Source organism: Nannobrachium achirus (assembly GCF_963921795.1).
Source record: "Nannobrachium achirus genome assembly, chromosome: 1".
Lineage (NCBI taxonomy): Eukaryota > Metazoa > Chordata > Actinopteri > Myctophiformes > Myctophidae > Nannobrachium > Nannobrachium achirus.
The window spans coordinates 80116121-80139425 of NC_137810.1; the positions used below are offsets into that span (position 1 = coordinate 80116121).

The following is a 23305-nucleotide window of genomic DNA, read 5'->3' on the forward strand; positions in this document are numbered from 1 at the left end:
CACCAGGATCAAATGCAGTGACTGGCATGACCTTTATTAAACACTATGGGCTGCTGGAATATAAGTGCTTTGAAAAATAAATCAATAAGTTATTATAATGTCTTCTCTTTGATATAGATTGTTCACCTGGCTGTGGTAGGAGGCACCAGTTCCGATGACCTAATCAGGCGCATGTTGGGAACGGCTATGACTAATGCCCTGGCCTGCCAGTACAACTGGGCAGGGAAGCAAGATAAGCGGTGCAGTGGCAAGAAGGCAATCAAGGGCACAACGATGATAGAGTGCATGTTTGGTGAGTAATCTCCCATGTAAACTTCTTAGGCCCCATTTAGACTGCAGACTTTTTCTCTAATCTGATCTTTTGGCTCAGACAGATTTTACCAATGTCAACCCAAAGCTGGCCTGTGGTGACATATCATGGTGACAACATGGACGTCTTGACTTTCTCTCTTTGTACTTTTGTTTCCCCGATTGTGAACCCACTTATTGCCTTGCTTGTTCCATCCTGTACATTTGTCATGTATGCCTGCAAGGCATCCCCCAAAGTTCTAGTCCAATTTTCATTGAATGCTACTCGCCATTTCTTGAGTAAAACTCGTTGAATGTTACAATTTCATAAATCATGTTATTCTTGTGCCGTATAATGACATCAGTAGTGCTCGGGTTGTGTTACAAATGAAGTTTTGGACAGTTTAATATGTGATTTGGGTGGATAGATACGGTTAATGAGTTGAGAGTGAGACACATATTTAGAAACCACCTCTGGAAGGGTTTCACAGATTTCAAAATCAGATGTCTGCATTTAGACTGATTTAAACACATCTGATTCCACTCTGGATGGGGCGCAAATTTGATTCAGGCTTGATTCAGCCTGGATTTGGCTGCCCGAAAGTGGGTGGTCTTCCCCTTTTAATAGCTTAGGTGTAGTGTGAAGTGTCACTGATAGTGATCCAGAACGTAATTATTAGTTTTAATACAGTATTAATCCTATAATGTATTGCATGTCTCCTCTCTGAGGAATAAAGCATGAAATGACAACATTTAAATCTTACAACAATGGTGAGGCAGGAATCAGGTGATGGTAATTGCGCAAGCTATCAATATAAACACATTTAGACATACTTGGATGGAGCCAGGTTTGCCGTTTGCAATTTCAAGTCCAGTCTTATAGCTTATAGAGTAGACTGTAGCCGCTTACTGTTAGTTATTGTACTGACCGATTGGTTTTTCTTATAAGACAAGAACTGATAATGGGATACCCACTCTCTTCCTCACTCTTTCCTTTTTTTTGTGTAATCTTGTCTTTCAGTTGCTGCTAGACAGTTTGACCACACACTGACCCAGAAGACATTCGGTGATACTGTGAAGAATTGGCTCCGTTTTGCTCATGACCGCAAAGGAGGTATCCCAAGGAATGCAAGTGCCACGGACGCAGCTCCAACCAACGCAAGTCAAACCTAGTGTACCCCCAGTGTGTCTACATCCTTATGGATAATATTGTTCTCTATTGGACTGATGAGTAAAATGTTTACAGCTTCTTGATTTAATGTTCTTACAGTCAAGAGTTAAGTGTTTACTGCTTCATGCTGATGTTATTTGGGTCCACGAGTAAAATGTTCATTTTAGGGCTGCACAATTATCGGGAAAAAATCGAAATCTAGATTCAGGCACCTATTTAATCTCATTTTTGAGCGGTGGTCACAACGCTCCTATACGTGGCCGTGTGTGTGGGTATGTGTCCGTCTATGTGTGTCCGTATGTAGCCTACAGTACCTTTTCTGACCACACATGTTAAGGGAGGGGCGCTGTTTTCAGGCCACGCACACACACACACACACACATACACACGGGGGGATGGGGGGGGTTGGATGGGTCACTCAGGATGGATGGATGGATGGATGGATGGATGGATGGATGCATGATGGATGGATGGTTGCATAGATGGATGGATGCATGGATGGATGGATGATGGATGATGGATAGAAGATTTTTGTTTTGCTGTTGCGCAGCCTCCACGACCACCGCTCAGTTCACACGGGTGTGATTTTTAGAAAGATTGTCATCTAGATTTTTTTAACCACTTGAACCCCATCCCTTTTTGTTGGGAAGGCTTTTGCTGTCGCACTGCTACACGTAAGCTTGTCAAGTGACTATTTTCAGCAAAAAAGCTTTCCCCACAATAATAAAAGACAGAAAGTACTCTAGTATGGAGCCCTAAGGGACCAAACATATGGAGTTCAAGTGGTTAAGATAAATACTTTTTTTTTCTTTTCGATCCACTGCATTTGTTCACTTTGAGTATCCTAAAATAATAGGAAAAGAGTGAATTCTGTTACAAAGAACTTGGTGGTATTACTGTATGTTTTAGTCAAGTGTTTAAGCATGTTACAATACTGCATTTTGTCAGTTTAATTACATTTTTACGTACAGCATACTGTTTGAAGAATCGTAGTTTTAAATTCTTTGGGAGAATATTTTGATTGGTTCTAATAAAATTTGGGATATTAAAAACAAGTTTTCTGTCTAAGTTTTTCATTTCATGTAAGTAAGTTAATCCATCTAAGTAAGTTAATCCATCTAAGTAAGTTGTAAGACATCAGCAGAAACTCTTGTAAAGAATAACTTTTATTCTAGTGGACTAACCCTAGAATATAGTTTTTTTTATTAATATAAAATGTATATATTAATTCCAATTTAGATGATGGTTGAATCAATATTGATTCCTAACATTGTTTCAATATAAAATCAACTGAAATGTGCATGTAGATTCTCATTTAGATGATGGTTGAATCAACATTGAATCCCAACGTTGATTCAATATGAAATCAACCAAAATGTGAATGTAGATTCTCATTTAGATGATTGTTGAATCAACATTGAATCCCAACGTTGATTCAATATGAAATCAACCAAAATGTGAATGTAGATTATCATTTAGATGAACGTTGAAATAGTGTCAGTTATGGTTGAAAACCAAACGTTGACTCAACATTTTATCACATTGCTATTTCTGTATAATTTAAATGTTAGTTCTAAACGTAGAATCAATACTTCCCGTGAACCATTTTTGAACATTGATTCAACCATATTTTGTTATCTGGGATGACATACTCCAAATTTTAGTTTTTCCTATTAATTTGGTCAATAAGGTACACAGAATGAGAGGCCTGCTCTGCCGGAAACACTGCAAAAAAGGTTTCCCATTGACTTCACTACACTGGAAAAAAACACACAAAAAAAAGTAGCATGTGAGGGGTCAAACTAAGGGTTCTTCATGATTCTGAATCCATTGCAAGCATTTGTTTTGCATGAAAAACATTCCTTGGGCTAGATTTCAGCCTCTCAAACCTGTGAAAAGTGATGAGTCATCACTTTTCACCGTTACTTTGGTCCGTTTCCGAGCCCAAGGAATGTTTTTCATGCAAAACAAATGCTTGCAATTGATTCAGAATCATCAAGAACCCCTAGTTTGACCCCTCACATGCTACTTAAAGCATATTTTTTTTTGCTGTGTTTCTTTCCTGTATATTGAAGTCGATGGAGTGAATATACAAATGGCCATAACTTTTTTTCGCAGAGTTTCCGGCAGAGCAGGCCTCTCATTCTGTGTACCTTAATGACCAAATTAATAGAAAATACATAAATAAAAAGTATGTCATGACGTCACAGGTAAAACCCTATTCTTTGAGCTTTTGGGCCTGTGGCTCCCCGGCTAACAGGATTCAGTCTGCAAACAAGGCAGCTGTCATGGGCTCTTAGACAGAAGCGGTGGATGGCTATTCAGAGGGATAATTGGATCTTCTCTCAGGGATGATAGTGGGTCGATTGGGAGCGATTATATCTGACAGAAAACAAGCTGCAGAAAAGAGCCTGATATCTCTGCCTGCCATCTACGGCAACAAACATTGTGTCACCAGACTTTCCACCTCGGTAGCCTAGGGCAGGGGATTTCAAAGTGGGTGATGGGGCACCCTGGGGTGCCGTGACAGCAGTCCAGGGGTGCCGCGAGATAATTTGATAATATTTGGAATTTATTTGGACACTTGAAAAAATATTTAGTATCATTTTAAACTTGAAGTACAACGTTATTTTCAGTCAGTTCTAACCAAAATGGCTATTATCTCAACGTTTTCCTCGCAACATAATCACTAAAATATTGTCACTGTCTGGCAGAAACCTTGTATCTCCAAGTTTCAAATGTGTACGTCTTTTGGTAAAGCAAAGCCCTGCTTCATCATACAAGACTGTCGCACAAAACTAGTGAAAACAGCCAATCTACAAGCACACAACGCCTCGCGATGTGAGGCTTTGTGTGCTTGTAGATGTGCTGTTTTCACTAGTTTAGTACTTTTTATAGATGATAAATACAAAACGAACAGTTTTGGACACAAGGTTTCCACCCGACAATGACTATATGCTATAAATATAAGGTGCTGGTAGTGAAAATTATAATGTAGAGGTGCCTCGGATTAAAAAAAAAAACAAAAAAACAAAACCCTGGCCTAGGGTCCCTTCACTTTTCGGGGTTTGATCTGGTCGGGAGCGGAAACCACTTTACGTCATGGCCGGAACTATCAAACCGGATTCGGTTTTAACCCAAAATATTCCCCTGCACTCAAGGACATACTTTTAGGGACTACCTGATCAAACACCTTGATGTGGCGTAGTTTTGCTTTTGGAATATTTGTTTGGTGTATGCATCCAACTCGTAGTGACTGGCAAGACTACACTAGGCTACTCGACCATTTTAATAGGGATTGGGGAAACAAACGGGGGGAAACAAAACAAAGCAACGCCGCTTATTCTGCTTGTGGTTTCCGCCTAGAACGGATCAACGGCCCATTGTAAACGAAAACCAGGCTTTCCCCCGAGAAAGCCTGGTGACGCGAATATACCACCTCGGAGGAAAGCCTGGTATTCATTTTAAACAGGCGTGTGATCTGGTCTAAGTGTGGCCTAAACTGGAAACAGGCAGAAGAAGCGGTGTCGCTTTATTTTGGTCGCTCCTGTTTGTTTCCCCAATCCCTATTTTAAATGCTTGAGAAGTGCAGTCTTGCCAGTCGCTACGAGTTGGACTAAAAGATGGATATACAAAACAAACTTTTCAAAAATAAGCAAAGCTATGCCACATCAAGGGGTTTATTGGGTAGGCCCTAAAATTATGCCCTTGAGCGCGGAAATTATTTGGGGTTAAAACTGATTCCGGTTTGGTAGTTCCGGCCAAAGTGTAGTCCGTCTAATGACAACATGACATGTTTCCACTCCCGACCGGATCAGAAACCCGAAATGCTACCGATCCCAGACTAACGGCGACAGCTAGCCAGTGCTGCAAGACCTAGGACTCTGTTACAAGTAAAACGTCTTGTATTCAGAACTTGTGCTTAAATTTGCCAAAAGTAAAACTGCTCATTATGAAAAAAAATGTGCATTTCCCAGGTTTTCCAAAGCGGCAGATCTACAAGGTCACAGCGTTCCACACAGCGAGTGACTTTATATTTAACCTATAATAATAGGCCTACATCATCATTATAATCACTTAATGTAATGATTTCTATTAATAATCAAAATCTTGTGAAGTCACTAGTAGGCCTAACTGATCAAGTGTGGAAATAATTGTAGGGAAGAAACACAGTACAATATTTGCCTTTTAGAAGCATAGAAAAGGACCAAATAATTGTACTTAAAGGTGATAGATATACCATGCATTTAAAAAGTATTTATCTATATATTGTTTATGTCCCAAAAACGATTTTCAAAAGGTTTGAGGCTAAATTACCACTCCTGAATAGAGAGCCTCTCTCATTTTTGAATGGCTCTCAGAGCATTTCAGCTGCAGTACCACCTTTTGCCTGAACTGCGCCAGCCCCCCAAAATCTTTTTTGAATTTTTATTTATTTATGATGACGTCACAATTGGCAGATGACGTCACAATCGGCAGCAAATCTGGATAGCCTGTTTTGAGAACCTGTGGGATACTTTTAACCATAGCCTTCTCAAAACCAGAGAAAGACACAACCGTCAGAAATGGGACTTTGTGAGGATAGAAGGTGCTAGTGGGACCCCAAAAAAAGGTTTTAAAATAGGAAAAGTGAAATGTCATGGTGTATCACCTTTAAAGGGATATTCCACTTTCAACAGGGAAACAGCTTATGGGCTTTTCTCCACACACACACCCATTGTAACTTCAAACTTAATTTTAACCATGATAGATTCATTAAAAACACCCATTATTTTTTTCTAGTGACTCATATTACCCTCCTAATATGTGAGCAGGCCGTGTTTTTTCGATAACTTTCTTCATTTATTTTTAATAATTATTTTGGAAAGTGGAAAAATATTTAATACAAAAAAGATTTATTAAAAATAAATGAAAAGAACACTGCTTGCTCACATATTAGGAGGGTAGTATGAGTCACCAGAAAAACAAATAATGTGTGTTTTTAATGAATCTATCATGGTTAAAATTAAGTTTGAAGTTACAATGGGTATGTGTGGGGAGAGGCCCTGGGCCTGGAGGGCCTGGTAACATTTACATCAAATATCTAAATATTGAATCAAGCAAATTAAAAACTGTTCAGGGTGTTCATAAAAGCCTGATTAGACGATAAAATGACTTTTTTTAAATTGAAATATCCCTTTAAGTATAGTACTTGAGAGAATGTACTTACTTTATTACTTTCCAACGCTACGTGTATCCAGCTGCTTGGAATGCAGAACTATTTTCGAAAGCATTTAAAGACGAGAATGAAATTCAACAGTGTAGTACAATTGACGTTTTAATTAGCTTTCTAATTGATTGGTACAGGCAGAGATGCTCAGCACTTGCAGACTGCATCCGTGCCAAGACAATTTACAGCTTAACAACCAATTAATAAACGAGCAAGGAATTAACAAAGCAACTTCCCCTGGAGTTAAATATTTGCGTAAAGTCATACTGTGTAACTTTTTCCAATTAAATAAAAGTTATTATTTGATAGAATCTTAAGTGTCTCCCCCTGACACTCATGTCAAACTGACACAGTCACCAGAATTGCAGTTATTAGTGGCCTAGCCCGGGCTTGTAAGCCACTATTGAGATTGGTGTTTCTATTATTATTACCAGAGTTGGGTGTAACGCGTTACAATGTAACGCGTTACTGTAATAATACTACTTTTTTCGGTAACGAGTAGTGTAACGGTACTACTCCTCCGAAATAGTAATAACACTACAAATACTGCCTGGTCACGTTACTCGCTACTCGCTACTTTCGTGCCTGCAGTTCCTGCCTCTGCCTTCAGCAGGAACCGATTGTAAACATCATCACCACTTGTCTTTTAGAACATTGGAACTGTCATTTCACTAAAATAACTAACCAGAGAAAAGGTAATCAAACACAAGCGAGTCAGTGCAGCAGCAGGTCACGGTGACTTGCCTGCAATCAACAGTAGCAGGCACCCGACATTTGATAACAGTCACACTTATAGATTAATAAAAAGACTAAATACAACAAAACCCCCAACCAAGGAGATTTATTATAATATCAAGCAAAGAAATGAATTACTTTTAGGAAGAGAGAGAGAAGAGAGAGAGAGAGAAGAGGGAAAAAAAGTCGCACGTGGCAGGCAGCGCATATACGGTGCGCAAACCCGACAGTTGCTTTAACAAGATTAATATCCTACATGTGATACAATAACCCAAAACCCCGAAATAAGCAAGCCAAAGGAATGAATTAGCCTACTAATCCATGTAGGCTGAGAGAGATAGAGAGAGAGAGAAAGAGAGAACTCTGACAAGTGAACTCACTCTGACATGATGTCCTTGTGATGACGGAATAAATATAATCCTTATGCAAAAACCATCGGTGATATCGCTTTTTTAAGCATGAAGTTTCAGCAGCTATATGGGCTATAGCCTATAAATCAGTTTGATACTGTTTGAACTATTTGAGCTGTAGGCCTACACAGTAAATCAATCGCCTCGTTGATCATTCTCCCCAGCTGCTATGCTGTGCTGCGCGCCAGGTTAGGTCAGGGCCGGCGGCAGCCCACAATGGCTGAGGGTGCTATGTTTTAAGTGAAGGATAGACTACCCATCTCAAATCGGCCAGGTGAAAACAAAAGGCTAAATTTGCATACCAATGGGAGTGTGTGCCAAACCGGTTGTGGCCAGCCAATGCTGATCTACTGTATTATAATGTAAATTTCGGGAATTACTGAGAGGTGGGGGTGCTCCCTGGCCAAAACGAGGGTGCTAAGCTGTCCACCCCTGGCCTGTAAAATCCATAGGAGCCAAATGAAATGAAATCTGCTTAAACTTACTGACAATTGACAAACGGATACAGAACCATATATAGGCTATATAATGTCAGGTGGAAAAATGAATAAACTCATGAATGTATGGCAGCTGTTTTTTTTGCTGCACAATGGGAGTCCTAAATTACAACAAGGCACCAGAGGCTCCGAAATAATTACATTATAATTTGTATTTATTGTTTTTATTATTATTATAATTAAACTCATTCAAATGACCACCAGTGAGCCCTGGGACTCACTTCATTGAACAATATAATGTATTGTATTAGATATTATTATATCTAATAAATATTAATACGTCTAATATATGTTGGCAATGCATCTCAGACTTTTTTTATGGAGTAACGCAAAAGTAGTGTAACGAGTAGTGTAACTAGTTACTTTCTCCAGGGAGTAATGAAGTAGTGTAAGGCACTACTTTTTTCAAAGGTAATATGTAATATGTAGTGCACTACTTTTTTGAGTAACGGATCCCAACTCTGATTATTACGCTACTTTTTCTGTCCTGGCTTGACCGTGCAGTCGCTTTTTATGAAACTCAGCAATAATGGTGGGCTATGCCACTCAAAGGGACTAGTGGGTGGGGCTGGACTAGAAAACTAGCGCTCCTTTTTCAATCCTACTGGTTCTTCAAACATACTGTAACACACACACACACACACACATATATATATATACTGTATAAACACAACATGTTTATGAAAACATTTAAGATAATAAACTAAAAATAATAAAATAAACCTCGCTCATTTCTGGAGTAAATTTGACTGCAACCAGCACGGCTCTGCAGAAGGTTAAATAGTGACATTGACTGCCAACATTGTTTTTCGACTTATGCCGTTTGACATATGCCGTTCCCTGCCACGCGAGAGATTTCCACTAACCTTTGAACAATCGTCACTCCAATCTGCTCATGGGAGATGCACACGGGTGTCCTGGAATTGGAAAATAATCCCTGTCCACTCGTGACGATCCTACTCCAAAGATAAGCCGCTTCCGCATCGAGTTTACACCCAGCCCCTTTCCCCATACACATTCATTATTGCTGTTTTTAAGCTGTTTTTGTTCCGGTTTGCGCCATCAACGTGTCAGGCTATCGTTGGCTATTGGCCAAAGATAGGAGACTGAAGTGAAGGGGGCGGTACTATGGAAAAGAGCCCACTCATACGTAGATTGGTTCTGCTTTTCAGGAGAGAAACGTTCTGACACGCCCACTTGGGGTAGGTAAGGACACTGGGAAGAATAAAAAACAGTAGAAATTGAAACAATTTGGAATGTATGGCGTAGGACCTTTAAATGAGAGGAATAGCATGCATGTAAGAGAACCTGGAAACAAGCTTCAATTCCAACACTCAATCCCACGCATTATGGACATGGTGACGATTGTACTGTTTTATCCCTTGTGTTGGCCCTCTTGCAGCAGCGTACGTTTGCAGCCAGCCCATACTCGGACCCCATCGTGGTGAAGCTACACAGCGGCACCGTGTCCCGACACGCAGAGGAGCCTGAGATGCTGTGGGTGATGGGTCCTGTCCTGGCCGTGGTCCTCATCATCATCAGTGTTATCTCCATCCTGCTCTTTAAGAGGTGAGTGGACCAGTGGTGGAAAAAAAAGTACCAGTACTCACATTTGGTAGGACAACGGTTCATATTTTAGATTGTAATTAGAAAAAAGAAAATATGAGTGTTAAAATGTTTCAATTTACTGCTTTCTATTGTTTTGGTTATTTTTGCGATTTTGATTTCAGGGGTTTGGGGGCATGCATACAAGTGGCTAAATGTCTTTTTAGACAAAATAAGCCGACAATTTCTTTATTACTATTTACAGTAACACTACTAGCCCCCATAAGTCACATCTGCCCATGAAAGATTGCGGAGCATCTTGGGAGTGGGCTTATTGAGGTCGCAGTATAACATGAGAAATGTCGTAGCTTGTCCTTCCGTCCTTCCTTCTGTACAGGAAGTGATGTCACGTGACATCACCTCATCAAAGATCAAACCCTGGATATTCATACTGTCACTGTGACAGTCCATATATGGGTATACCGTGTACGCCCATATATGAAGATCCCTGATGTCATTGATATATATCACTGGCCAGATGGCAAAGGCATGGCCCATATCTGTGTGGCTGGTTCAGATAGGGATCTCCATGTATTGGCATAACATATAGTCTATGTATATGGATACATATTACTATTAATAAAGGATAAAATAAAATAAAAAGTCCATGTATGATCATTCCCAGAAACAAAATCCCTTGTATGCCCATATATGGATGTATCTGATTGAATCAATCCCAGGGCAAAAACGTTAATATTAAATAGATAGATAGATACCTTTATTATCCCAAGGGGGAAAATTTGTTGCCCAGAGACACATAAGTACATATATGTGTCCCAGCACAGCGGGCGGCTAGTCATTGTTTTGTTTTTTTTCATTTTCATGTTTTCATTTCATTTGAAAGCTGGGGATCATAGCTACAAAATGATATATTGGTTGTGGAGATTGACCCAACAGTTTTGAAGATATGGCTTATAGAATGATGCCATGCTGAAATAGTACTTTTGAGATATTCAAGTTTTAAATAAATTTCTAACCTGCAATGACCTGACTCCGCCACATGGGGAGCAATCTTCAATTCAATCTTCAATTCAAAGAAGCTTTATTGGCATGAGAACACAAACGTTTACACAGTGGTGGAAAAAGTACCTACATTTTATAATTAAGTAAAAGTATCAATTCTGCAATGTAGAATCACTCTGTTACAAGTAAAAGTCCAGAATTAAAAATGTACTTGAGTAAAAGTACAAAAGTATTGGTATCCAAATGTACTTAAAGTACCAAAAGTAAAAGTACAAAATGTTTGAAAATAGCAGATCTACAAGCTCACAACGCGTCGCACCGCAATGCGTTGTGAGCTTGTAGATCGGCTATTTTCAAATAGCCTTGGTATAACATATAGGGCTAAAGTGGTTCATGTATGTTTTAAACTTTAGTTATTGCTTTGTAGATTTTGATTTTAATAGTCCAAAACATACATTAACCACTTCAGCTGTTATTGTAGTATTAAAAAACATATGTTTATTTAATACCGGACTTCTACTTGTAACAGAGTATATCTAAATTGCAGTGGGCATATACTTTTACTTAGGTAAATAAGATTCTTCCTATATAGCATTATTGGGCTAAATGTAAAGACGCTACGCTGCGCCAACCGTGAATTCAACACAATCTGCTGTTGAGCAGTTTAACCAATTTGCTACGTACGTCTACACAAACGGTCAGATTACAAAGATAAATTGCTTAGTGAAGGCTCACGGATGTCACCATAGGGTACGCTCCAGCAGAATGTCCCGTAATGATCGTATTATTTAACGAGGAGCATTTTAATCCGATCGGTCGTCGTTTCCTTAAAAAGGTATTAATGTATCTAAGTGCAGTACACCTCGCAACCGATGGGGTCGCATGGCTGAAAAACAACAGAAAATGGCGTCTGATCGGATTAAAATGCTGTTTATTAAACAATACGAAAGATACGGGTAATTTTGCTTGAGCGTACCATACTGTGACATCTGTGAGACTTCAGTAAGCACTTTATCTTTGAAATATGAACGTTTTTGTAGACGTACGTAGCAAATAGGTTTAACTGCTCAACACCAGGTTGAAGTGAATTTATTACGTGCGCAACACCGTAACTCGTGCCCTATCTAAATTGGTCGGGCTAACTGTGCTAAATGTAACATAATCAGTGTTTGTGTAACTTCAGTCAGAAGGATAATCTGACGGTTCTGACATACTTAACCTCCTCGCGTTGTGAGCTTGTAGAAGAGCAACAATAGAGTTGGGTCGCCATTTTATTCCATGTGTAATTGTGTATACCATGCCTGCGTTAGCCTGCAGCTAGCGCTAGCTAACGTTAGTGTTAGCCGTTAGCCACTCATCCAGAATAGTCTAATAAGTCAATTTTCCAACGGCGAGTGAACGATTGCATTCCGTGTCCTTCATGGATTTTTTTCCCCTGGCTGTCAATGTTTTTATTGTCCAAAAAGAAAACGCTCTGAACGTTAAAACTAGACAGTTTACGATCATGACACTGAGTCAATGCTATTGCTAAGCAGTGACAACAAAGGACTCCTCGCATCCGGCTCAGGCAGGAAACAGAACGGATCCTTTTTTTCCAAACTCGAGAAGAAGAAAAGCGCCAGAAACAGCGCAATAATAAAGAAATAAATAAATAATAGATTAAATCATTATAACAACTTAACGTGGTTCATTTGGAACATACGTGGCACTACATTAACGGGATAAATAATGTGGTTTGCAACGCTAGGTAATGGAGTCTTTTATCGCATTTGACTACAAAGGGCTGACAAACTGAGGCTTGATTAAACATAAACAATGCATTGTAGCTACATGGCTGGGAGGACCAACAGAATTGTCCCGATCTCTCACATTAATTTAAAAAAGTCTTAGTGAAATGTAGCCTAGATATTATGAGATGCTGTTGTGGCATTATCTTTTTAGAGAGAAAAAAACAAAAAAAAAACATCATATTGGCTGTAGGGAATAATGACACTTCCCGAGATGACTGGCTACCAGCCAAATTGGGACACATATGTATATGGATATACTAGTAAGACACCTCAGGGTGACATGCGACCTCAGGGTGACAAGTCACTGTGGTGACACTGTGAAAGTGCCAGATGGCCAATTCTGGGCCATCTGGCCAGTGATGTATATGGGACCAGTTACTCATGTATGGAGACCCCATGATAGTTATGGTGTGTCAAAACATGCCCATATATGGACATTACCTGTTACCATGTCCTTAATATTGATAACATAATATCCTTAATAATGTCCTTACTATTGACAATATAGGAATCTCCATATATGGGCCTAAAACGTACGTAAGTAATGCCAAGCAGGGCCTTGGTGAGTTAGGGCCTTGGTTTGATGCCTGTGGATCTCCATATATGGGCATAAGGGGGTACCCTAACATTCTAATTTTCGGCCTGGAATTTATTACATCAGAAATCTCCATGTATGGGCATAAAAGGTTGTTTTCTTTTTCTGGGAATGACCATATATGGACTTTTTATTTTATGTTATCCTTTATTAACCCTTCTTGTGCCTATCCCGGACTAGTTCAGGATTTTTTCAATACAATACAATGTTTTTTTTTGGTTTAGAATAAAGTTTAGAGCCCCCCCAAAAAACGTATCTATACGGTCGGCAGCGCGACGTATTCCGGGGTGCCGATCTCGATCTAGTCCGGGTTTTTTAATAAAATTAATAAATTAATCGGAGGCCTCAACGAAGCCCCGGTCTAATTTTCCATCCAGGCCCCAGGCCGCGATTCTGTTTGCATCGGCCCGTAATCGGGTAACGCCGCCGCACCGCGCCGCCGACTCCAATACAAACTCACATCTTTAGAGACCTTATTCTCTGAACTGTGTTCCCAGGGCAGCGACAAAGTTTTATTTACGGCTAAATCGCCGAAAATCGATCTTCTAAAATGAATGATAGCCTATAGCAACATTGTTGCTCTCTTCATCCGGGTCACATTGATCACATGCACCAACGTGGACAGGCGCGTCACTGCTACGTGGCTCCCTGTATGTTAGACCGGTGGTCAATGGGACTATCTCTGGCACTTTGGCGCCCTCTTGTGGCCCTTGGCACGCATCGAGTTAATAATAATATGTATCCATATACATACAATATATGTTATGCCCATACATGGATATCCCTTTCTGAACCAGCCACGGTATTTGCCCTGCATGTAAGCGTCTCGTCTGCGTTGCGGGGGCCAGTACGGATACCAAAACCACGTCATTGCCTTCGAGCAGGACTTGCATAGCTTTGTTGACGCACTACCTCGGACTCCACGTGATGCCCACATAATCATCATACGTAAGCAGGGCCACAACAACACACACAAGGATTTCCGGGTTCGTCATGAACGTATCGAGTCTGCCTTAAAATGTTCTTAATATTGACAATATAGGAATCTCCATATATGGGCATAAAACGTAGGGCCTTGGTTTGATACCTGTGGATCTCCATATATGGGCATAGGGGGGTACCCTAACATTCTCCTTTTCGGCCTCCATTTTCTGTACAATGTCACGTGACATCCCTTTTATGCCCATATATGAGTCATTCTGTACGACATCACTGTGATCAACTTTAGCTTTGCCATGCAATCAACTTCAGAGCAGTGATGTGGCACAGAGTGACAGTGAGTCACAGTGATGTGGTAGAGAATGACTCATATATGGGCATAAAAGTGATGTCACGTGACATCACTTCCTGTACTGAAAAACATCTGACATCACACTGACATCACTTCCTGTACAGCCGGACAGAAAGCAACAAGGTTTTTCAGGGTATAATGCGACCTTCGGTCGCAATAAAGGATAAAATAAATAAAATGTCCATATACAGTATGGGCATTCCCAGATGATGCCCTGTTAGATTACCCCTTATGCCCATATATAGAGATCCCCAGTCATCAAACCCAGGCCCTAACTCGCCAAGGTCCTGCTTGGCTTTACTAATACGTTTTATATGAAGCCTTGTTGTAAAAAACAAAGTTGTCCTTAAATAAAAGTATCAATAAAAGTCCGGAATTCAAAATGTACTTGAGTAAAAGTACAAAAGTATTGGTTTCAAAATGTAGGGTTTACTTAACTCATTTACTGCTCCAGATGTAGATGTAGTTTGACGATTAATCAGGTCTCTGTGCCAGGGACATAGATGGATGACAGAAGCACTTTCACAGTGGTAACACTAGTTGACACTCTTCCCCAACCTGTGACTGAGTTTGGGACTTGACTGAGAGAAAGCCAAAAATCCACACCAAAAGTGAGATCTATCACAAAAGCTAAATTCTTCACACCACCAACCATGTGACCATTTCCCTAAAACAAAGTAAAAGACAAGCGCTCCTTTCCCAGCAAGGTGGGGGCCTATCCACAGTGAGAGAGTGAGTGAGGGAGAGAGAGAGAGAGAGAGAGAGAGAGAGAGAGAGAGAGAAACAGACACACACACACACACACACACACACACACACACACACACACACACACACACACACACACACACACACACACACACACACACACACACACACACACAGTGCAAGTGGACACAACAGTAATGGACACAGCATGGAATCGTGGGTGCTATGGTTCTTACCTTGGCAGGGAAATCAACAGATGAGAAAAATATATATCCGGTGGATAATCCATCCGTCAATGTCGTTGTCCATGGAGGAGGAATCCGTGAACTGACCATGCTTTGATGCATTGCTAGTCCAGTGCAGACAGATGGCTTACTCTTCCATCAATATGGCTTTGTGGCCGACGAGAGTCATAATCCATGCTCCTTTGGTGAGTGTTTGAGTCAGATATACTGTATTCGCATGGTGTTTCGATATGTTTAGCACACAAACACAGCGTGGTAACTTTGCTTCACTTCTGTGTGCGCGTGTGTGTTTTGAAAATGGCAGCCTGCAACTGAAGTAATATACACTTCATGTCTGTTATTTTTTTATATATTTTGATTTGTACTTTATACATGTATGATGTCACAGAAGCCATAAATAAAAGGTTCAACACAGAAATACTTGAAAGAGTTTCATTCACAAAAGATCAATTATCTGAAGAATTTGTTCTCAAGTGGCTGCTCTGGGTAAAAAAATATATTATGAACTAAATAGAGAAATAACCAAACATAGCAGAAACCCCTGGTTAACTTGTGGTGAAAGTGGGGGAGTTGCACTTTATTGTGGGATATTGGGTGACATTTTTTAATCTTTTAGATAATTCTCAGTGGAACTAGAAAGATTGGTGACGGTGCTCGGGTGGCGCAGTGGTAAAGTCCCTGCCCACCACCATGGAAGGTTGTGGGTTTGAATCCCCTGTGTTGCAACCGGCTATGTCAGGTGTGCAAACACAATTGGTCTTTGTTCGGGGGAGGGAAGCCGGACCGGGAGGGTGATACTGGTCATTGCATGTATTCCTACTGGCTGGGGCGGCACCTGTCAGCAGGGAGGAGTAGGACAAAGGCTCTACGTCCTCACTGGCAGGTGAGTCAGTAGTAGCAGTGACAACACAGAAATGTGTGTGGGGAGGGATCAATTGGTATAACGACTAAATTGGGGCAAAAAAAGGGGTAAAAATAATTGTTGCCAATACGAACACTCGTTCTACGTATGTCAAGCTTTGAATCTCGACTTCTGTCACAGCCCGTCACTCAGTCATTCACTGTCAGCATGGAGGATGGATGTCAACACCCATAGAGCCGTTTTAACTGACTCAGATCGATTTAAATATGTGACTGAGTGTGACACAGGGGCAGTCATTTCGGAAGCCACTACTTTAGACCACAGCTGAAATTATTATTATTATTTTTTTCATTAAAATGTGATAAAGCCACAAAAGCATTTCATAAATATCAGGCTACATTTCACTTAAACGCCAGAGCTTAACTCTGCATGTAAATAAGACTTTTTTTTAATTAATGTGAGAGATCATGCAGGTCATTGCAGGTTAGAAATGTATTTAGAACTTGAATATCTCAAAAGTAGTATTTCAGCATGGCATCATTCTATAAGCCATATCTTCAAAACTGTTGGGTCAATCTCCACAACCAATATCCAAAAATGAAAATGAAAAAAAAAAAAAGAAAAAAATCACTGACTAGCCGTCAGCCGTGCTGGGACACATATGAATACACTGTATTGGCTAAAATGCCCCATGACTATAGCACTTAACACCTTATTTGTTATGTTAAATAGCTACCAATCTGGCTAGCCATCGTCAAGGAAAAGTACTACTCTGTCTCGAGAGAATTAATAGCTACTGATTAAGCCTAACATCAGCATTGCCAACATTATCATCACAGACTTTATTCGTTTAGATCGATTCATGCCATTATAATGATTAGTGTTATTGACCTGGGCGGCATGTGAGTTTTATCAAGTCTTGTCATATGAACTGAGAAAAAATGTATATGACTCATTTTACCAACACATTCTACAGTATGTGTTTATCAAGAAGCACCAAGGAAAAGGCTACTTCATCTAATATAAGCTAACTTATCACTGGACTGGACAGGACAGTTAACACAAGGTAAGAAAGACAACAAATAGCAGCACTTAATGAATATACCTACAAGTGAATTTAACGCCTAAACGGTGTGTTAATGTATTTATTTGATCTGTGATGATGGTGTGGGTACAAGGATTCACTGCGGGCCCACATGAATGTTCTTCATCGGGGGAATTCAAAAATAGCAGCCGTGCTGTGAGCTTGTATATCTGCTATTTTTCAATAGCTTAAGTATAAAATAATTAAGGCCCTTCCACCTTGGGCCCTAGTAACTCAGTCCCATCCCCCCCCCCTCTTGTGACGCCCCTAACCATAGCCTCCACTGCAGCCTAAAATAGTGGGGTTCCTAGTCATGTAATTTTTTGTTTTCAATTTCAATTCGTGTTAAAGTTTATTTTTCACTTCCAATTTGTAGATTATGGTCTATAGAACAATTTTGGTTCGAGTGTCAAGACACCAGATTGACGAAAAACATATTTTTTACCATATTAACAAAAATAACCCAAATTGGAATTAAGATTTTTTTACATGTCTTAATTTTCCCACAATTGCTGTGTAATATATATTTTCTATTGCTATATCAAGTCAATACTGTGTGAGGAATCAACTGGAGTCAGATATTTGTTTTGAATATTCTGATATTTCACACAAATTAGACAATAACATGGTTATTACACTCAACATCAACAATACAGTTACATTTGTTCTAACTGTACCACAATATAGCACCATTGGCTTTAACAACTACTAGAACAATATTTTAACAAAGAATAAACATTCTAATTTAATATACAGTCTGCTCTGGTCTCGCTAGTTCTCACAAGTACATTTGCAAAGATGTGTGCATTTCAATTTTGCCTTCATGCAACTGCACCGAGTGCAGGTTGGCATAGAGAGACTTTTACAAGTGCACTTCACATCAAGCTTCAATATGTCTTTGGCGAGGGGCAGAGTGGTCCAAATGGGAAGCAGCTTGCCGTCTTCTTCCTTCCACCCAAAATCAGTAGGACTGTGGACGGGTATCATGGACCTGAATGAATGAATGAATGAATGATTTAATTCATTCGTTAAATTTACATAGTACTACAATACACATATTGCAGATACATACATATGGGCTGTCATCCAGACGCTTGCTTGGAAGATGCTCCTATTCAGATGTTGATCCAATGCATCCCTAGTTGGGAGAATTCTCTCCACGTCCCTGGTTTTCTGCGAGAATTGTGCCATTCGGACACGATCAACATCATTGCCCTCATTTGAGTCGTCAGTGTACGGCCTACAGACAAAGTTTGCTGCCACTTCTTTCAGCCTTGGAGATGCTTTATATGGAGTGTCAACGAGGGTTGCAAATTCCTCCATGAGGAATGGCACTTTGTGCATCATCTTGCAGCAGGATCGCTTACCCTTGAATTTGAAAGACGATGTGCTGTCTGAGCCAGTGAATGCATGGAAGAGAGCCATGCCCTTGCATGTTGTCATGCCCAGGTTTGTGGCGATGGTATTTAAGGAGATCTACCTAGTAGTCTTTCCAGCTTTGATGGAGATCCAGATTTCTGCAGCCGGATTCAGAGCCTGGATGTGATGGAAATTAGACGGAAGCACTACAACAACATCTGTGTCTCTAGTATGCGCCATCCCAAGTGATGAAGTTTTGAGGGTGTAGAGAAGATGTACTAGGACACGAGTGTCAGCTACCTCATGGTTGCATTGATCCATTGGTGTACTGTTTCCAACGTGGTGGTCTTGATTTCCTGGGATTTTGGCAGTACCAGATACACATTGTCGGGTGCCTGTTCCCCGCTTTTCCCTTGTGCCTCCTTTGATTGTTGGTTCACGATACTGGTCCCAGACGATGAAGTTGTTAACAGATGCACAGTTTCCAGAGGACAAGGATGTCTACATTACTGCAGGTGATCAAGTCCACCACATTGGAAACAGTACACCAATGGATCAATGCAACCATGAGGAAGCTGACACTCGTGCAGTGTTGTTTTTGGCGGGCATTTTAGATTTAGTCTTAGTCATAGTCTTTTTGACGAAATGCTTCTTAGTTTTAGTCAGATTTTAGTCATTTATATCCCTTATAGTTTTAGTCTAGTTTTAGTCGACTAAAACTCAAAAGGTTTTAGTCAAGTTTTAGTCGACGAACCCACACAAAGGTTTTAGTCCAGTTTTAGTCAATAGTTTTAGTCAAAAAGAAAAATGTGTCTTTAAATAAATAAATGAAACAAAGTCAGGAAGTGGTTCTAAACCTTTACTGGCTGCGACCCCCAAATTAATCATATTTTAACTGGGGAACCCCCACCCTGACGAGCAATAGGAGTTGAGGCATAACATTTTGTATAACATGGTTCTATTGTGAAAATAGCAGATCTACATGCTCACAACCCCTCACGTTGCGAGGCATTGTGAGCATGTAGATCAGCTACTTTCACAATTTCAGCCTCTAATATTTGACAATTTGACCCTTTGTCAATTTAATTTGTCATTTCAGAGGTTAAAAAAGTCCTTACGTTGTCACTTTAGACATGTAAATAAACCCTCAATACACTGTATGTTGTTTTGTTTACAGTTGAGAGAGAAAACAATGTTGCACATTAAGTTAATCATTTGGGGACCCCCCAAAATCATTTTGGGACCTCTCTGGGGTCTCAACCCACAGATTGACAAACGCTGAGTCCTGTTGTGCTCAGAGGCGTCAATTGGGTATGGCATATGGCAGCTGCCATACCTTAGCTACAGGGGGGAAATAATAAAATGTACTGTAATCGTGCCTGTTGCTAAGGTATGGCAACATGACTGGTGTGTCATGTTGCCATACCTTAGCTTTTTCTGAACTGACGCCACTGGTTGTGCCCGGCTGGCGGCTGCAGTGTGTACTGTGCTGTGTCTAGCACGCACACACTGCATAGTAAACAGTTATGGAGTAGAGGACTTCTTAAAAGGTTTTAGATTAAGACAATTTGCTTGCATTGCGATGCATGCAGCCGCGTTCTGCATCGATGCAGTGACGTTACATAATTGTTACCTTTAGCCTATGTTTGTTGTTATTTTTCCTCTTGAAGGAACGTGGCTAAATCGTTAGCATGCTAACGCTTTAGCCCCGTTCCTTTAGCCTTGGAGGAGAGGAATAAAATCATTACAGTCAGGCAGTTTTCAAAGCAGAGAATCCACCAATCATGCGATTTGTACCGGGCGCTACTTTCTATCAACGGCGCGATCATAACGCATCAACGGCTGCGTTGCCTCTCCACTCCAGTCACTGCTATGCCTGCTTGCTTTCTAGAGAACAGATGCGCTGCGGTCTGGGGACAGCTGGAGTTAGAGCAGACGGCTCAGTCTTTGATCCAAAATATGACGGAACGGCAGAAAATTGTCATGCATTTTGACTTCGTCCACACACTAACATTTTCGTTTAGTCTCGTCTAGTCAACGAAAACACACATTCGTCTCGTAGAGTTCTCAACGGGCCTGAAAATTAAGGCCCGGCCCTAACTGGGCCCGAGTGGGCCGACCCGAAGCCCGGCCCGACCCTAACAATTATCATCATCTTCGGCCCGAAAACCCGAAAGCCCGAGAGAGAGAGAGAGAGAGAGAGAGAGAAAAAAAAAAAAGAAACCTCGCCAGTAGGCAGCTGGCAGCACCAGTGTCTCAAATTACAACAGTGAGAGAACGGACATATAATAATTGGCGAAATGGCAACTTCACATGTTAAATTGTTCATGAAACATGCAAGGTTCTGCACAAAATGTGCTAACGTTAAATCCCTGTTGTTGTCAACAGTCAATCTCAATCATACAGCTCTCATCCTCTCTCTCCCTGCCGTTGTCGCTGCCTGCGTGATTTATGTTTCGTCCTTTCAACGGTCACGCATCAAACGCAGGCAGCTAGCTCGGCAGATCTATAAACCCAAAACGTGTTCATCTGGCTTGCATTCTGGGCTTGCAGATCTGTTGTTTAGTGCGCGACACCACCTGACCACCATGCTTAAACATATACAACTCAGGCACGTAATAAGCGGCGCGCTGCGGCTGTAAACCCTTTAATATAAATGCACACAGCAGCAGCAAAGGACACTTGATTAACCAGAAAGCATAATGGAATTAATAATATCTTACCAGCCGAGATGATCGTCTCTATAAGGTAAGAGGATGGCAACATATGGTGCTTTTAGGTTGGTCATGTTGATGTTGTTGTTAATACAATCCTCTTAAGTCCTTGTCAATAATATCCAGGTTGGTTCCGCTTTGAATGTACTTTTCTTGGATTTATAACTTATTACAAACTTGTGAAACTGCCTGCTGCCTTTTAATTTAACATGCAGCTCCAAACTTTCAACGTAGCCGCTCCACACAGAGCTAACGCTGACTCGCTGCCTGTGACAGACTTCCGTATATCCAAAGGTTTCGATTGTGACGTCATCACAACAACCAGACTGCTCTATGAGAATGATAGACTATACTTCCGTATGCGTCACCGATTATCCTTGGTCCATTGGTTAGGAACTTAGGCAGGTTTCAGTGCTGCGCTGAAGACAGGCAGACAGCGATATGCGCCTGTTCACTGTTGCTTGAGTGACGGAGCCCGTCACTCAAGCCGGCCCGGCCCGACTAATTATTATAATTTTTGGGCCCGGCTCGGCCCGATAACGTCGGGTCGGGTAGGGTCGGGCTCGGGCCGAATTTGAGAACTCTATTGTCTCGTCACATTTTCGTCACCAGACTAGAGATTTTAGCTTGTTAACATTACGTCATAAACGTGAAAAAAAGGGGCGTCAACTAAATCATTTTCGTTATCGTCTCGTCAACAAAAACAACACTGCACTCGTGTCCTAGTACATCTTCTCCATGCCCTCCAAACATCATCACTTGGGATGGTGCATACTGGAGACACAGATGTTGTTGTGGTGCTTCTGTCTAATTTCCATCACATCCAGGCTCTGAATACGGCTGCAGAAATCTGGATCTCCTTCAAAGCTGGAAAGACTACTAGGATGATCTCCTTAAATACCATCGCCACAAACCTGGGCATGACAACATGCGCATGGCTCTCTTCCATGCATTCACTGGCTCAGACAGCACATCATCTTTCAAATTCAAGGGTAAGCGATTTTGCTGCAAGATGATGCATGTGCCATTCCTCATGGAAGAATTTGCAACCCTCGTCGACACTCCATATAAAGCATCTCCAAGGCTGAAAGAAGTGGCAGCAAACTTTGTCTGTAGGCTGTACACTGACGACTCAAATGAGGGCAATGATGTTGATCGTGTCCGAATGGCACAATTATCGCAGAGAACCAGGGACGTGGAGAGAATTCCGCCAACTAGGGATGCGTTGGATCAACATCTGAACAGGAGCATCTTCCAAGCAAGCGTCTGGACGACAGCCCACATATATGTATCTGCAATATGTGTATTGTAGTACTATGTAAATTTAACTAATGAATTAAATCATTCATTCATTTATTCATTCAAGTCCATGATGCCCATCCACAGTCCTATTGATTTTGGGTGGAAGGAAGAGGACGGCAAGCTGCTTCCCATTTGGACCACTCTGCCCCTCGCCAAGGACATATTGAAAGTCCCTATATGCCAACCTGCACTCGGTGCAGTTGCATGAAGGCAAAATCGTCTTTGCAAATGTACTTGTGAGAACTAGCGAGACCAGAGCAGACTGTATATTAAATTAGAATGTTTATTCTTTGTTAAAATATTGTTCTAGTAGTTGTTAAAGCCAATGGTGCTATATCGTGGTACAGTTAGAACAAATGTAACTGTATTGTTGATGTTGAGTGTAATAACCATGTTATTGTCTAATTTGTGTGAAAATTCAGAATATGCAAAACAAATATTTGACTCCAGTTGATTCCTCACACAGTTTTGACTTGA

General features: G+C 40.8%; 1 protein-coding gene across 1 annotated transcript in view; it reads left to right on the forward strand.

The window, feature by feature from the left end:
• The window catches only part of ptprfa (protein tyrosine phosphatase receptor type Fa), a gene marked incomplete at its 5' end in the record, with an annotated part of 370668 nt that overhangs the window by 209570 nt on the left and 137793 nt on the right, over positions 1 to 23305 (forward strand). Inside the window, one exon of the mRNA XM_080720119.1 lies at positions 9713 to 9879. Coding sequence (XP_080576245.1) covers positions 9713 to 9879 — 167 coding nt within the window. The remainder of the gene's footprint in view (positions 1 to 9712; positions 9880 to 23305) is intronic.